At 42.4% G+C, this 15,895-nt stretch overlaps 1 protein-coding gene across 8 annotated transcripts in view; it reads left to right on the forward strand.

Annotated features, from left to right (window-relative positions):
* The window catches only part of RNF10 (ring finger protein 10), a 31,224-nt gene extending 15,647 nt beyond the window's left edge, over positions 1 to 15,577 (forward strand). The window contains exons 5-17 of one of the 8 annotated variants that reach the window (XM_022550713.3): positions 915 to 1,099; positions 1,179 to 1,315; positions 3,966 to 4,126; positions 5,428 to 5,553; positions 5,867 to 6,143; positions 6,358 to 6,491; positions 7,495 to 7,612; positions 7,851 to 7,952; positions 8,960 to 9,115; positions 11,883 to 11,983; positions 14,375 to 14,432; positions 14,530 to 14,688; positions 15,291 to 15,577. In XM_022550713.3, coding sequence (XP_022406421.1) covers positions 915 to 1,099; positions 1,179 to 1,315; positions 3,966 to 4,126; positions 5,428 to 5,553; positions 5,867 to 6,143; positions 6,358 to 6,491; positions 7,495 to 7,612; positions 7,851 to 7,952; positions 8,960 to 9,115; positions 11,883 to 11,983; positions 14,375 to 14,432; positions 14,530 to 14,688; positions 15,291 to 15,367 — 1,791 coding nt within the window. In that variant the 3' untranslated portion in view covers positions 15,368 to 15,577. Of the gene's footprint in view, positions 1 to 914; positions 1,100 to 1,178; positions 1,316 to 3,965; positions 4,127 to 5,427; positions 5,554 to 5,866; positions 6,144 to 6,357; positions 6,492 to 7,494; positions 7,613 to 7,752; positions 7,953 to 8,959; positions 9,116 to 11,882; positions 11,984 to 13,417; positions 13,607 to 14,374; positions 14,433 to 14,529; positions 14,689 to 15,290 lie in introns of those variants that run through there. The other 7 variants (XR_016387509.1, XM_022550714.2, XR_016387510.1 and 4 more) reach the window with 7 other exon arrangements.
* The last annotated feature ends 318 nt before the right edge of the window (positions 15,578 to 15,895 follow it).

A 15,895-nucleotide genomic window follows, 5' to 3' on the forward strand; every position in this document is an offset into this window, starting at 1 on the left:
TGGCCTTAGTGTAGACATTTTCCAGAGATCAGTCCTGGTTTCTTCTGGAGTTCATTTTGTGCTAATTGGCTCTGGCCTGCAGGACTGGGTGTTGAAGGGCTCTGATCTGTAGGGCAAAAGCAGTCCTGTCTACTACCTCTTCTCTTCTGGGAAGAAGTAATCAGAGGAATATGAGAACTCTGGTTACCCTCCTGACCCAGGATGGACTCATTACATGGACACTGCTTCATTGGTAGCCATTTGTAGTAATCAGTATCAGATTAGGCCTTGGCCTTGTGACAGGTGAAATGAGCTACACAGCTGTACTTCTGTCCGAGCTACTGCTGTGTTTGTTTTCTCTTCTCTGTTATGGGCTCTGGGTATCCCCTTGTCACTCCTAGGTTATATGATGTAGTTTCAAAATGATGGACCCAAAGCCTGGACTCCCATTACTGTGAAAATTCATAAAGTCATCTGAAAATGACATAGAAGGTCTATGAAACTTAGGTTTTATATGCATTGGTTTAAAAAAAAAAAGTAGAGACGTACAGTATAAAGTGGAAGTCTCACTGACTCCTCTTTTGGAAATTACCGGTACATCACTTCTAGAACCTTTTTGTGCCTTTATGTATGCGTACATATAAATCTTTTTTTGTAAGTGGGATCGTATATTGATTTCTGTCATTTTTTCCCTTTGATGTAGAACCCCCAAAATACCTGTTGTATAGTTGTTTTAGTATATTAAACTATTATTACTGTTTCCTTTATGATTTGCTTGAAGTGCTATTGTACATATACCTGCACTGTTGAACAGTTTTGTGAAGATGTGTTGTTAGAGTTGTATAGGGATGGGGATGGAAGAGGAGAGACTTTAACTTTGATAATCCGTAGTCATTTCTGAAAGTAGTTTAACTTGTGGTGGCATTTTGTTTCAGCGCATTTGTAGCCATGAAGTGCCATCTTGCCCAATATGCCTATATCCACCTACTGCAGCCAAGATAACCCGTTGTGGACACATCTTCTGCTGGGCATGCATCCTGCACTATCTTTCATTGAGCGAGAAGACCTGGAGTAAATGTCCCATCTGTTACAGTTCTGTGCATAAGAAGGATCTCAAGAGGTAAGATGGAGATATTTACTAGATTAGATCCCAGTCTGCTAACTCCTTGCCCTGCTACATATAAATGTCCATGTTACAGTGTTGTTGCCACAGAATCACATCAGTATGTTGTTGGTGATACCATTACAATGCAGCTGATGAAGAGGGAGAAAGGGGTGTTGGTGGCCTTGCCCAAATCCAAATGGATGAATGTAGAACATCCTATTCATCTTGGAGGTAAGTTCGGTTAATTTGGGGGCAGATAATGGTGGGTGTATACCCTTTAAGGTTCCTTGAATATATCTTTCTACTGTCAGAGATTTAGCCTTTCAGCAAGCCATTTCTAGCATTTCCAAATTAGTCATAGTGTTCCAGTAGGTTGGGGTGGAGTTTGCAGAAAGTGGTTTCATTCTTGGTTTCAATTTGGTTCAGTTGTAAAATGAAAAATTAAAGTACATATAAAGCTTTGTTGAATAGTGTCTGGCTCTGTGCCCAGGTTTTGGGGATTCCACAGTCAGCCAGTCTTGGCACCTGTCATCAAGGAACTCAGTGTCTAATAGAAGAGACAGACTGGTGGCCAGGCAGTTCGGATCTAGAGTGTGGGCAGTGCTTACAGTGGGGGAAGTGCAAGAGGTTGTATTCTCTGTATTCCACATGGAAATGAGCATTGAATTAAAGTGGCATTTCAATTTCTGGGCAAAAGAGATTTTTCAATAAACAGTATTGAAACAGTTGACTCTTATGGAAAAAATAAAATGAAATTAGATCTCTCATACCATTCATAAAAATCAATTTCTGATGGATTGAAGAATTAAATGTAACGAAATCCAAAGCTTTTAAAAGAAAATACAGGAAAATATCTTTATAAATCCTCAGGTTTTTTACCTGGATGGAATTTTGAACCAGGCTGAAACCATAGATGCTATAAAAGAAAAAGATTGATGAATTTGATTTTATAAGAATAAAATCCAGCAAGACTCCTCAGAGTCAACAGGTGATAAATAAACTTAGGGGAAGATTTACACATTTAAAATACAGATTAATGTCCAGAACATACAGGTGTTCTATAAATTAGATGAACAGTCTAGTAGAATAGGCTAAGCATCTGGCAAAGCATTTCCAGGAAAAAGATACTGAATAACTCCAAGTATCCACAGAGGTTTAACTTTGCCTAGAGTTATGCAAATCAAAATGCCTGTCATAGTCACTCTCATGCACGCACACGATGAGGCAAATACAGGCATACCTTGTTTTGTGCTCCACAGATACTTTTTTTTTTTTTAACAGATTGGAGGTTTGTGGCAACCCTGCTGTTGTCAGATGATGGTTAGCATTTTTTAGCAATAAAGTATTTTTTAAATTAAAATATCTACATTGTTTAGACATAGTGCTATTGCACACTTAATAGACTACATAATAGTGTAAACAAAACTTTTATATGCACTGGAAAACCAAAAAATTTGTGATCCACTTGATTGTGATGCTCACTTTATTGCAGTGGAAACAAACAGGCATATCTCTGAGGTATGCCCGTACTGGGTTTTGGCAGGGGGTGGGGAATTAGGTACTCTTGTTCTTCGTAGGAGTTTAAATCGATACAGCCTTTTGTGTGTGTGTGTGTGGGGGGGGTGGATTTGGTAGTATTTAAAATATGCACAACCTTTGATTCAGCATTTATACTTAAATATAAAGAAGTCATTTGTACCAAGGAGCATGTATAAGGATATTTTTGTTATAGTGTAATAGAAATTGGCAATAACCTAAATGTTCCACAAGAAACTTTCATTAGAGTATATCATGCTGTCGAACACGATACAGAAGGTAAAAATGAGATAGATCTGTGTATTACATTTTAAAGTCCACAAAATCTGGGGGACGCAAATAAAGGAAATAAATCATCCACGATCCTTTTATCCAGAGGTACCCCCCAAATGCTAATTGTACAGTTTTCTTCTATGCGTGTATGTTTTTGTGAGATTGGGATTGTTTTCTTCTTTGGCATCTTTTCTTTCCCCATGTAATGTGGCTATTCCTCCGTGTCACTAAATTCCTCTTTCTTAGAAAAGCATTTTTAATGCCTGCAGAATTCTCTTTAATGAATATACCATCATATCATTAACTTCCTTTATTGGACTTACTAGTTGGTTGCAGCTTTTCTAATACTAAAGATAATGCTATAATTAATGAACATTGCTTTTTCAGTTTTTTGGTTTCTTTTTGGCTGCAACTCACTGCTTGTGGGATCTTAGTTCCCCAATCAGGGATTGAACCCAGACCCTCAGCAGTGAAAGTGTGGAGTCCTAACCACTGGACCGCCAGGGAGTTCTGAGAGCATTAATTTTTTGACTACATCTTTGGTTTTCTTAGGATAGCTTTCTTGTGTTATGGGGTCAGAGTTACAAGCCTTATATTAAGGTCATTGCTAAAATTTTTTAAGGAAAACATGCTAAATCAGTCCGTTTTCACTTTAGGAAAAAAGCTGTGTATGAAAGTTCCTATTTAGTCACACAGCCGTGAGCTTTTTTTTTTTTTGGCTGCATTGGGTCTTTGTTGCTGCGCGCGGGCTTTCTCTAGTTGCAGCGAGTGGGGGCTACTCTTCGTTGCGGTGCGCGGGCTTCTCATTGCGGTGGCTTCTCATTGCAGAGCACGGGCTCTAGGCTCGCGGGCTTCAGTAGTTGCAGCACTCGAGCTCAGTAGTTGTGGCACAGGGGCCCTAGAGTGTACAGGCTTCAATAGTTGTGGCGCAAGGGCTTAGTTGCTCTGTGGCATGTGGGATCTTCCTGGAGCAGGGATAGAACCCGTGTCCCCTGCATTGGCAGGTGGATTCTTAACCACTGCGCCACCAGGGAAGTCCCGCATTTCTGTCATCTTGTTGGCTTTCTTGTAGATGAACAGCACAGCCAGTACTCCAAATTGCTGCTGGCCTCGAAGGAGCAGGTGCTGCACCGGGTGGTTCAGGAAGAGAAAGCAGCACTAGAGCAGCAGCTGGCAGAGGAGAAGCACACTCCCGAGTCCTGCTTTATTGAGGCAGCTATCCAGGAGCTCAAGGTGAGATGATGCACTGGAAATGGGATGGGATGGTGGGGATTAGTTACTTCAGCCCCACATTTAAGATTACAAGCGGGGAATGGCTAAAAAAGTAGGTTTGCTCTGGGCTTTGGTGATAGGAGGGGAAGGGGTTGACCTAGGGATTTTTAAACTGCTCTCTGGAGCTGAAAGGAACAAGTCAAGGTGATCTTATAACTGAGACCCTTGAGTTTCTAGATTAGCTGTGTTCTTAATTAAGCAAGGTGGGTTTTTTTGTTCTTTAGGAAAACATTTGGATTTATTTTTGGAGATGTTTTATTTGAGGGACATTGTGGAGAAATTACTATGGCCTCTCCAGCGGGCTCTAGCAATGCTTGCTGAGGATTTTGGAGCAGCAAGAATTATCCAGATATAGAATCCCTTATGTCCTGTTTCCTCTACAATAGAGATTCTTAAACTTGAACAAGCATCAGAATCACTGGTTGTTGTGTTCCACCCTGAGAGACTGATTCAGTAGGTCTAGGCTCAGTAAGCTTAATAACTTGCATTATCACAAGTTCCAGGGTGGTTCTGATGCTGCTCATCCCCAGATCACATTTTGAGAATCACTGATGTGTATTAGAACAATGAAAGCCCCCATGAAAGGGGCTGTGTTATTTTTATCTCACTTAAGCTCCATAACCTGGTGTGATAGAACAAGTATCCCCTTTCATGGATGAGGAGATGATACTTTACTTGAGGACATAAAGAGGTGAAGCTGGTATTTGAATTTCTATCTGTCTGACCCATAAGTCCTCTTTGGGCAGCGTTCTGTGTATTTATTGGGCTGGCCAAAAAGTTCGTTTGGGTTTTTGTAATGTCTTACGAAAAACCCGAACGAACTTTTTGGCCAACCCAATATTTCTCAGTTTCTTTCTGTAGTGCGGAGCATTTGTTCAAATGCATTTCAGGGAGAAGAAAAGCTGCCTAGAAGTAGAGCTATCCGGGTTGAGGTGGGGGTTGCCCAGACTGTTTGTCTCCTGCACTGGGGCTCTCTCAAAGCTTCGCTCGTAAAAACTACAAGACTAGTTCTGTGTCCTGGGATTTCCGTTCAGGAAGCTTTTTTGTAGTGTTGTCGTTATCTTTGTCAGAGATGCTAAGCAGAGTACCATCCCATTTGAGTACTAGGTGTTTTTGCTTCCTGCTTCCCTTAAAGATTGAGAATTTTAAGTACTTAGACTCTTCCTTTTTGCCTTTTAACTTTTGCTCCTGTTGAGAAAGGCCATTGTAAGATTTGGCCCTTCAAACTAAGTATGTTTCTGGTTTTCTCTCTGGTGCTCTAGACTCGGGAAGAGGCTCTGTCAGGATTGGCTGAAAGCAGCGGGGAGGTCGCTGGTGTCGTGGCTGCTCTGGAACAACTGGTGCTGATGGCTCCCTTGGCGAAGGAGTCCGTTTTTCAACCCAGGAAGGTTAGTGTCCCAGTTACAGACTAAATGGCTGCCATTCCTCAGGTGCTGCTCTTCAGCTGTTAGGCCCTGTTGTGAGGTCTGAACTTTTTTGGGATAAGAGGGAGCTATGAGTATTTCCTATGTGCTTTTTAATTAATTAATTTATTTATTTATTTATTTTAAAATTTTTGCGATGTGCTTTTTCTATGTGTGTTCTTTCCCCAGTGATGTTAAATCAGTGAACGTGACAGCTAAGGTAAACCTTAAGAGAGCTTGGTTCCTGTGCCTGCCTTTGCCACATGTTCTTTCTGTGACCTACAGTTTGTCCCAACAGGGCATGCTGGAGTATCTGTCTGCTTTTGATGAAGAGACCACAGAAGTTTGTTCTCTTGGCTCTCCTCCTCGTCCTCTTGCTCTCCCTCTGGTAGAGGAAGAGGAAGCAGTTTCTGAACCAGAGCCTGAGGGGTTGTCAGAGGCCTGTGAGGACTTGGAGTTAGCAGAAGACAATCTTGGAGAGGGGACCATTTGTACCGAGTCCAGCCAGCAGGAACCCGTCACCAAGCCAAGCATCACACACCTGAGCAGCTCTCCTTGTTACTACTTTTACCAAGGTGGGTGTCCCTGAGGAGGAGGGCTGGGTTGCTGCTTCATGATTCAGAGACGTGATCTGGCTCTCTGAGCAGAGGGAGGTATTGCCGCTAGCTCCTGGGCAGATGGGGTCTGTTGTGCCTTTCAGCTTGGGGAGGGAGAGTCGGGCCTGGGATAAGGAGGGCCTGACTTGAGGACTGGCCAAGAGTATTGTGTGATAGAGCCACTTGTCTTCAGCGGAGGATGGGCAGCACATGTTCCTGCACCCCGTGAATGTGCGCTGCCTCGTGCGGGAGTATGGCAGCCTGGAACAGAGCCCTGAGAAGATCTCAGCCACGGTGGTGGAGATCGCTGGGTATTCCATGTCTGAGGTAAGGGCCTGCGTTGCAAGGTGGAGGGGCAGGAAGCGGCATTAACCTAGTCTCTTTGTGGTGGGCCTAGCTGAACCAAGTTCACAGAATTTCAAGGCCTTTAGTCTTGAAAGGTTTTAAGTCTTTTTGTTAGTGATGGTGCCTGTGAATTTTTAAAAAGTTAAATGACCCTCCCCCACTGTGCCGGGGTTCTGTTAGGTCACTCACCACTGCTCCCTGTATCACAGGTTCATTTATTGTGGTTTGGGAATAGAGATGTCTCCTACTTTCAGAGATGAATTTTTTTTGTTTCTCCTTATTGCTTGGGAGAAAATGGCAAGAAAACAAAGTCCTTGGTGGCTTTAAGGTAGCTTACTCAAGCTCGTTATGAATTTTTGGTTTAGCAGCTACCTATGAATTAGTGTCTGATAATTTACATATGTGAATATTTGCTTTTTGAGAGTTACAGTTGTATTGATCACAAATTTGTTAAAAGCCTTAAATTTAGAGATTTTTTAAGTACTGTGAACTTTCCATCAAACATGCAGAAAAAGAATTAAAAGAAAATTAAATTAATGACCTTCATTTTTTATTATTTTAGGCCAAGCTTTGCTCAGTAGGGAAACCTGCTTTATCTGCCTTCCCAGTTATCATTAATTCAGTTAGTGGTTCCCAGATTTTTTTCCCAGTAAATAACTCTTACCTTCCTTATTCTCCCCTGGTTGTTGTGGACCCCCAGAAAAACTGAAACAGCTGATCAGCTTTAGATCATTCATTACCAGCCTCAATTCATTCATTTGCAGCACAAACCAAAAAACTGCTTTTGGTTGCTTATTCTACCTTACGGTAGGTTAAATGACAATTTCTGTTCAGCTTTTCAAAAGCTGATAACTTGAGCACTAACTCTTTGAGCCCCATTGCCATCTGAGAGGGTGTGGTGTACTGCCTGATATCTGGGGTGGGAACCTCTGCTCTTAGAGTTAGGCCTGGTCTTAGTTGAGCATCGGTCCCTTTTCCCTTGTAGGATGTGCGACAGCGTCATAGATACCTCTCTCACTTGCCGCTCACCTGCGAGTTCAGCATCTGTGAACTGGCTCTGCAGCCTCCTCTGGTCTCTAAGGAAACCCTAGAGATATTCTCAGGTGAGAACGCCCCCTACTTTGCTTCCCTTTTTAGTGGAGTTTAGGGATTTTTGTGACTAGAAACCCACAAGAGGAAGTAAGGAGCTTTTGTCATGAGTCTCAGAACCTCCTGATACGCTCCATCCGTTCATCCAATCCAGCTGGGCCCACTCGTGTGCCCTTAGCTACTAGCCAAGTGGGAGGAGTTAATGGCCAGGTTGTCCTGCATCTGCCTCCTCACAACCTCACCAACCCGCAGATGATATTGAGAAGAGGAAGCGGCAGCGCCAGAAGAAGGCCCGGGAGGAACGTCGCCGAGAGCGCCGGATTGAGATGGAGGAGAACAAGAAGCAGGGCAAGTGTAAGTTCAAGAACTCTAATCTCAATGATGAGCACAACTGTGCCTCATTGTACAGAGATCCCGTGCCTGGGCCCAGGGGCCAGACTGTTTAGGTCGTATGTCAGGTCTGCCACTTGCTTTCTTCAGCTCTTAAATGTGAGTTGTGAGAGTACCTCCTTACTTGTAGGCTTACATGAGAATTAACGAGTTGATGTTGGTCAGAGTGCATAGCACATAGTAAGTTCATCCTTGGCATAGTGGGTGAAAAAACCCTGGGTGGGCGGGGGAAGGGAATTGGAGATCTGCTGCATGTTGGGGATAACTGGCCCTGTGCTCTCTGGATACATTGTTGGCCTCACCTTTGACTCTGGAGACATCTATACGTAGCAAGTCTACCAGGAGAGTCTGAAATAGTAGAGACCTATTGACAAACTAGGAAATACGTGCAGGAAGTTAGATTTGAGCTCCTTAATACCAGTAAGTAGAATCTTTTGATCTGGTTCTTAAACATAAGCTTCGCTGAACCAAGGATTGTGTGACATGAGGGTCTAGTTAACCTCCTGAAAACAAGGAATTGAGTCCTTGCCTAGGGAAAGGACTTAACTACTTTGACTCCATGTGATACGGTAAACATAAATTTTACTTCTTCAACTGGGATAAGTGTATAGCTGGCATACCAGTGTTGTGTAGCTGTTTAAAGCACAAGTCCTGAATAGTTGAGAAAAGTGATGTTTCAGGAACAAAGGCTTTTTTGTTTTAATTTTTTATTATGGAAATATTCAAACACAAGTATACAGAATATTATAATTAACCCCCAGGTTTATCACCTAGCTTCAACCAAGAAGAGTTAGAGCAAGGCTTTTATACTAAAACAAAGACATAAAGTGACAGTTACTATAAATTTGGGCTTTAAAGCTCTGTCTCCATCATTCAGACCCCTGGGGGATTCATATTGACTGTCCACAACTGTTGGAAAAGATTTGAGGGATCCTGTATGTGGGCCTACCATTCTCGTCTTTGCTTTGCAGACCCAGAAGTCCACATTCCCTTAGAGAATCTACAGCAGTTTCCTGCCTTCAATTCCTATACCTGCTCCTCTGATTCTGCTTTGGGTCCCACCAGCACCGAGGGCCATGGGGCTCTCTCCCTTTCTTCTCTTAGCAGAAGTCCAGGTTCCCAAGCAGGTAAATAGAGTTGGGATTTAAAGAATCAAGTTGACCACCAGCCACAGACCTTAAGCAAAGCCCTAGTGTCTGAATTTACAACTGTGATCTCGGCATGGTGGGGGTCTTTACGGGACTAACCTTACTTGGGTAGTTAATAGATTCCTGAGATCCATCAAATTGCTACCATTTGATTCACTTTTCCATTGGCTGTACCGACTTAGCTTCTAAAAACCTCAGGCAGCTCATATAGCAGGATGGTTAAACCTGGATTCTTCTCTACAACCCAGCTGTTTTATTTCTAGTTTCTACCTTAAAGATACTCCCCCTGTTTGTGTGAACATCTTTATTTATGTCATCTTATTTATGATAGGGAGAGAAAACAGCCTAAAGTATACTGGTAGGGAAATGGCTAAATTACAGCATTTTTACTATGAAATTCTTTACACCTACTGAAAAAGGAAATAGCTCTCTTCCTGAACTAATGGATAGACCTTTAAGATAAAAGGAAGTTGTAGAACAAGACAAAACATGACACCATTTTTGGGTTAAAAAAGCCACACAAAGCATTTCAATATGGGTTTATATGTCTAAATGTATAGAAAAATACTGGGATGATTGTGTTCCAGACTGGTAACAGTGTTCCACTCTAGGGAGTGAGGTCAGGATTGAGAGGCCTTCAGCCTTTTTTTTTTTTTTTTTTTTTTAGCATCTTTATTGGAGTATAATTGCTTTACAATGGTGTGTTAGTCTCTGCTGTATCACAAAGTGAATCAGCCATATGCATACGTATATCCCCATATCCCCTCCCTCTTGCATCTCCCTCCCACCCTCCCTATCTCACCCCTCTAGTTGGTCACAAAGCACCAAGCTGATCTCCCTGTGCTATGCAGCTGCTTCCCACTAGCTGCTTTTTTGTTTTTTTGAATTTATTTATTATTTTTGGCTGTGTTGGGTCTTCGTTTCTGTGCAAGGGCTTTCTCTAGTTGCGGCGAGCGGGGGCCACTCTTCATCGCGGTGTGCGGGCCTCTCACTATCGCGGCCTCTCGTTGTGGAGCACAGGCTCCAGACGCGCAGGCTCAGTAGTTGTGGCTCACGGGCCTAGTTGCTCTGCGGCATGTGGGATCTTCCCAGACCAGGGTTCGAACCCGTGTCCCCTGCATTGGCAGGCAGATTCTCAACCACTGCGCCACCAGGGAAGCCCCCCACTAGCTGTTTTACATTTGGTAGTGTATATGTGTCCATGCCACTCTCTCACTTTGTCCCTCCCCCTATCCTCAAGTCCATTCTCTACATCTGCGTCTTTATTTCACTCCTGCCCCTAGGTTCATCAGAACCATTTTATTATTTAGATTCCATATGTATGGTTAGCATGCGGTATTTGTTTTTCTGACTGACTTCACTCTGTATGACAGACTCTAGGTCCATCCACCTCACTACAAATAACTCAATTTCGTTTCTTTTTATGGCTGAGTAATATTGCATTGTATATATGTGCCACATCTTTATCATTCATCTGTCGATGGATACTTAGGTTGCTTCCATGTCCTGGCTATTGTAAATAGTGCTGCAGTGAACATTGTGGTACATGACTCTCTTTGAATTATGGTTTTCTCAGGGTATAGGCCTTTAGCCTTTTAAAAATGTTTTTCCTTATATATAGAATGTGTTAATGTGTCATGAAATTAAACAGAAGGAGGTACTATAATTTCAGAGAGCTGTCTTTTCTGATCTTCATCCTCCTGGCAGATAGTTTTTGATACTTAAAATTTATTTTTGTCAGGCATTTTCAATGAAAAGTCCAAGATCAGAATATTTAAAACTCTTGGTGACCCTTGTGATCATATGCCCATCACTTGGCAGATTTAGGAGCCTGAGACCAAGGCAGGGACTTGGTTAGTGGCAAGGACTGGGACTAGAATCTGGGTCTTGAGGGCTGCACAACACTTATGCTCTTCATAATGAGAAGAGAGCTACTAAAGGAACTATTAAAGCTACTAAAGCTACTAAAGGAACATGGCAAAACGTTGACTACATCATCTGTGATAAAAAGATTGCGTTTTCACATACTAGCTTTTCTGAAGTTATTTGGGCTTTAATGTATTCAGGCAAGAGCAGTTGGATGGTCCTAGGAATAAAAGTACCACAGAGCCCTGGCTGACTATGGCAGGGCCTGCTGCTGGGAGAGTGAATAGGCCTCTCCCTCCCAGCAGTGATCAGGGCAGTGGGTAGACTGATCTGTGGGAAATGTTGAACCCTAGGTCAGAAAGGATGGAAAAGACTAATTTCCCCTAGGGAGTATCAGGGAAAAGCTTGCATCTTGCTGGATTTTGCTGCTGTATGTGTTTTGGATTCTAACTGAATATTCCCAGGTCATAGACTTCTTTTGGCAGGAACATAAAGGCTGACGTGATTACATTTTATATCTTTTCTTGGAGCTTTTTCATCCATATAAAACCATTCTCTGACAGTCCGATACCTAGGCCTTGAGAACTGGCTGATGTGGAGAGGATTTTTCTTACCGTGGGAATAGATTTTGCTATGCCTTCTAGTGTTATTGTAACCATGAAACTTTTCTCTCTCTATGCTGATCACTCATGTGAACAATAGGCCATGTTCTTGGTTTTATAAGCATATGGCAGAGTTGAAAGTGGATCACAGTTAGCTTTCTGAGGCAGGGTGGGTAATTATCCAGACCCGATTCTGGGTTTGTTTCTTCTCTCTTATTAACAGGACACTAACTCTTTGGAACTTGACTTGTATAATCAGGTCTCTGGTTCCCTTTCAGACTTCCTGCTGACCCCTCTGTCACCCACGGCCAGTCAGGGCAGTTCTTCATTCTGCGTTGGGAGTCTGGAAGAAGACTCTCCCTTCCCTTCCTTTGCCCAGGTAAACCCGTTGCTTGTGAAGCAGCCCAAGGGTATTTAACATGAACTCTGATGCTTGTTCTTTCTGGAAATCCCTCTGTTGGAGATGGGGAGACTTACAGGCTAATGTTGCACTGACTCTAATAACCATGGAAGGCTTTTTAAAGACAGAAGGTCATGGAGTTAGTCTCAGATATTACCATAGACTTACCAAGGAAAGTAGCTAAGAGTAGTTGAGGAAGAATCAGGAGTTTTAATTATTTAACACGTCAATACATACTTTTATACTGAGCACTGTTCTAGGGGCTGGAGATATGTCAGTCAATTTTAACTGGTCCCTGGTTCTAGGACCTCTGATTCAGTGGTATCTGTTACATATAATAAACCATTCTTCTTCACTTTGGGAAAGGGAAAGTTGTCTTGATTATCCTGTAAGTAGCCAAATCAGCTTTCTTGAGGAGTTGGGTTGGAGGCAACACTAGGCTAGTGAGATTTGATGTCAGATCAGTATTAATCTTTAAAACAAGCAAAACACTCAGCATTCCTGTATTCAGATAACTGAGGAAGATGGACAGACAGCTTGACAAGCAGCCTTGTAGGAGGTTAGTGTTCACTTCTTTGGGGCTAGTTTGGAATCGTTAGCTTAACAGTTCTTTAGAGCAGTTAGTTGATCTGGGTATTTCTCACGGACAGATGGCAGTCTGCGCTGAGGAGTAAGCAGGAATTGAACTTTGGTGAGGAGAGTCTTTGAAGTCAAGGAGGATGAAATAATTGAGAGCAATCCTGAGAGTGAACTGCTAGGTTTCAGAGGTTATAAGCAAGTGGCTCCTAGGAGTTAGGTCAATGCCTAAGTTGTTTTTTTAGCTAGGTTTTACTGCCACTGCTTTTCTCAACTTTATAGTTTGAAAAACTTCAAACTTAAAGAGTTGAAAGAATAGTATAATGAACATTCATACCCTTCACCCAGATTTACCAGCTGTTACTATTTTGCTATATTTGCTTGCTTTTCTCTCTCTCTCTTTTTTTTTTTTGCTATGTTGAAAGTAAGTTACAGACCTCATGAATGACACTTGACAAGTAAATACTTGGGACATACATGCCCCCAAAATGACATTCTCCTGTATAACTACAATTACCATTATCACATCAAAGACAGCTGATTTAATACTATCTAAGATGGCACATATCTTTATTTTCCCATTTGTTTCAGTGTCCTGTATTGTTTTCAGTCAGATTTAATCAAAGGCTATTCATTGCATTTAGGTTTTCAAGTCTCTTTAGTGTCCTTTGATCCATAACGGTTCCTCTGGCTTCTGTTTTTTTGTTTTTTACCTGTGACATGGATATTTTTGAAGCATCCAGACCAGTTGTTCTATAGATTATCCTATAGTTGAGATTTTTCTGATTGTTTCTTCATGAGTGGACTCAGGTTAAACATTTAAACATTTTTGTCAAGATTAAAATATAGGTGATATATTTTAATGACCTTGGAAGAGTAAGATGATTCAGATGTCGTACTATTGGACCCCAGACTCCCAGGGACCAAGGGAGCAGATCATCAAAGTGTGGTACATGATGAAGTTTATCAGTGAAATCAGCATCTGCCAGTTGAACTCATCTTTCACAGCATGCAAGCCCCACTTTGGTAAACATTTAGGACAGGCATTCCTACTTGTATCTTCTTGGGGTTGTCTTGGTAAAATTCACCCTGCTTTGAGTGGCATGGTATGTGTGGCAGCTGGGATGCATAGTGGCCCTCAGCACTTACAAAGCTGGTCTTGGCCAAGTGGGATGAAAAATTTCCTCACTCAGGGGCAAGAGGAATTGTTCTGACTTTACTGTACTTGCAGGAATATGGTTTATGGCTGGATCTAAAAGTTAATAGTTAAGGAACTATTGGAAAAGCAAAGACCACAAGGTAAAGAGGGCTGTGGGAGCAGTTTTGAGATAAAGTTAAATTGATTTTTGTGGCCTTCAGTAACTGAGGTTTGATAGCCAGGTGGTTTGTTTTAAAATTGGAAGGTCCTGTACACTCCTTATTCTAAGAGGTTGATGTTTTTAGGAGTCTCCAGAAGAGTAGGAAAATTTGTCAGAAGCAGGCAATGACACAGAGTCAGGATTCCCAACTTCAGAATCTGAGTATGAATCTCTTGTGCCTTCTTTGCAATATGCTTTACCTGTTTCCTAAGGAACAACTGGTTTCCCACATTGTGAGTTTCATTGCCAGTTCCATTGGTCAGGATATAGAGGACATGACCAAAACAGTGTTAAGGAGAGAAGTATCTAGAAAATCTTTTTCCCAGAGGGGTAGTTGGTTCTTTGTCTCCCGTACCAGTCGGTGTCAAGGTAGGAGTCTGGAGAAGAAATGGCGTCAGTTACTTAAATTCTTTCCTCCCCTTTCCCACTTTGGCAGATGCTGAGAATTGGAAAAGCAAAAGCAGATGTGTGGCCCAAAACTGCTCCAAAGAAAGGTGAGAACAGCCCTCTGGTAAAGGGGAAATTTGGCCCCTTTCAGAAGGTAGAAGGCTCTAGTGTTGTTTCTACAATTTTAACACTGGTGTTTTTTAGGTGAAAACAGCTTAGGTCCTCCTGCCCCTGTGGACAGCGATGGGGAGAGTGATAACTCAGACCGTGTTCCTGTGCCCAGTTTCCAGAATTCCTTCAGCCAAGCTATTGAAGCAGCCTTCATGAAACTGGACACGCCAGCTACTTCAGATCCCCTCTCTGGTAAAGGCACAGAAGTGGGGTGCTCAGCTCAGGGCTGTCATTCCCTCCTGGATCCAGTGGCAGACATCACTAATCAGTTGCATTTTTCCCTCTGAGCCTCAGGGCTCACGTTCTAGTGTCAACTAACATTCCATTTGGTACATTAGCACCTTTTTGCACCCCAGATTAGTTCTTTTGAGGCCTTGGTGTGAAATTCTGAGGACCTTTTTTTTTTTTTTTAACCTTCTAAGACACAGTGGTGGAGGGTGGCTAATAGATGGAGAAGGTCAGGCTTGAAGCACACCCCCGCTCTGTGGTGTTCATGAACTAGATAAGAACAACACTGGCATTTATGCGTGCTTCCTGTGTGCCTGGCGTTGTGCTAATTTTATTCTCCCAATACCATATTAAATGGGTATAACTCACATTACAGATGAGGAGCTGGGCTGGGGACGTAAGTGATGTACCTGAAGACAAACACCAGAGTGTGCAAGGACTGGTATTTGAATCCAGGTCTAATTCCAGAGCCTGCACTCCTAGCTGCCTGCGACTATCATTAATGAAAACTGGCCAGGGGCAAGGCGATGGCATTCTAAGCTAAGCTGTTTCTGTTTTCTGTTTAGAAGAGAAAGGAGGAAAGAAAAGAAAAAAACAGAAACAGAAGCTCCTGTTCAGCACCTCAGTCGTCCACACCAAGTGACACTACTGGCCTGGCTACCTTCTCCATCTGGTTTTCTTTTTTCTGCGCTTTTGTTTTGCTGCTGTAATTTTTAAGTATTTCAGTTTGAACAGATTAGCTCTGGGGGGAGGGGGTTTCCACAATGTGAGGGGGAACCAAGAAAATTTTAAATACAGTGTATTTTCCAGCTTCCTGTCTTCACACCAAAATAAAGTATTGACACTCACAAGAGATCTCTTCCTGCCATGGTTTTTAGTTTGTTGCCAGGTTAGTCTTTTTGACCCATGTTTTTCTCAACCCGAACTAAGTTTGAGTCCCTTGGAGCAGCCCAAACCAGTGTTAGTGTTACAGCATTGCTCTGCTGTGACATCTTGTGTCAGGGCACCATGCTTTCAGCACACCTAATAGTTGAATCTTTTCTGTCTGTTCAGTTCTCCTCTTGTTATCTTTAAGAAACAGAGGGATGGGAATAATATGGATTTAGGACACCCAGCTTAAATTGCAGTTTTTCTTCTGACAAATAACCATGCTGTGGTGTCAGACCCAGGT

The sequence above is a fragment of the Delphinapterus leucas genome, chromosome 14 (genome assembly GCF_059928025.1).
Source record: "Delphinapterus leucas isolate spDelLeu-1000000601 "Yukka" chromosome 14, BTC_Dleu_Yukka2, whole genome shotgun sequence".
NCBI classification, from domain to species: domain Eukaryota; kingdom Metazoa; phylum Chordata; class Mammalia; order Artiodactyla; family Monodontidae; genus Delphinapterus; species Delphinapterus leucas.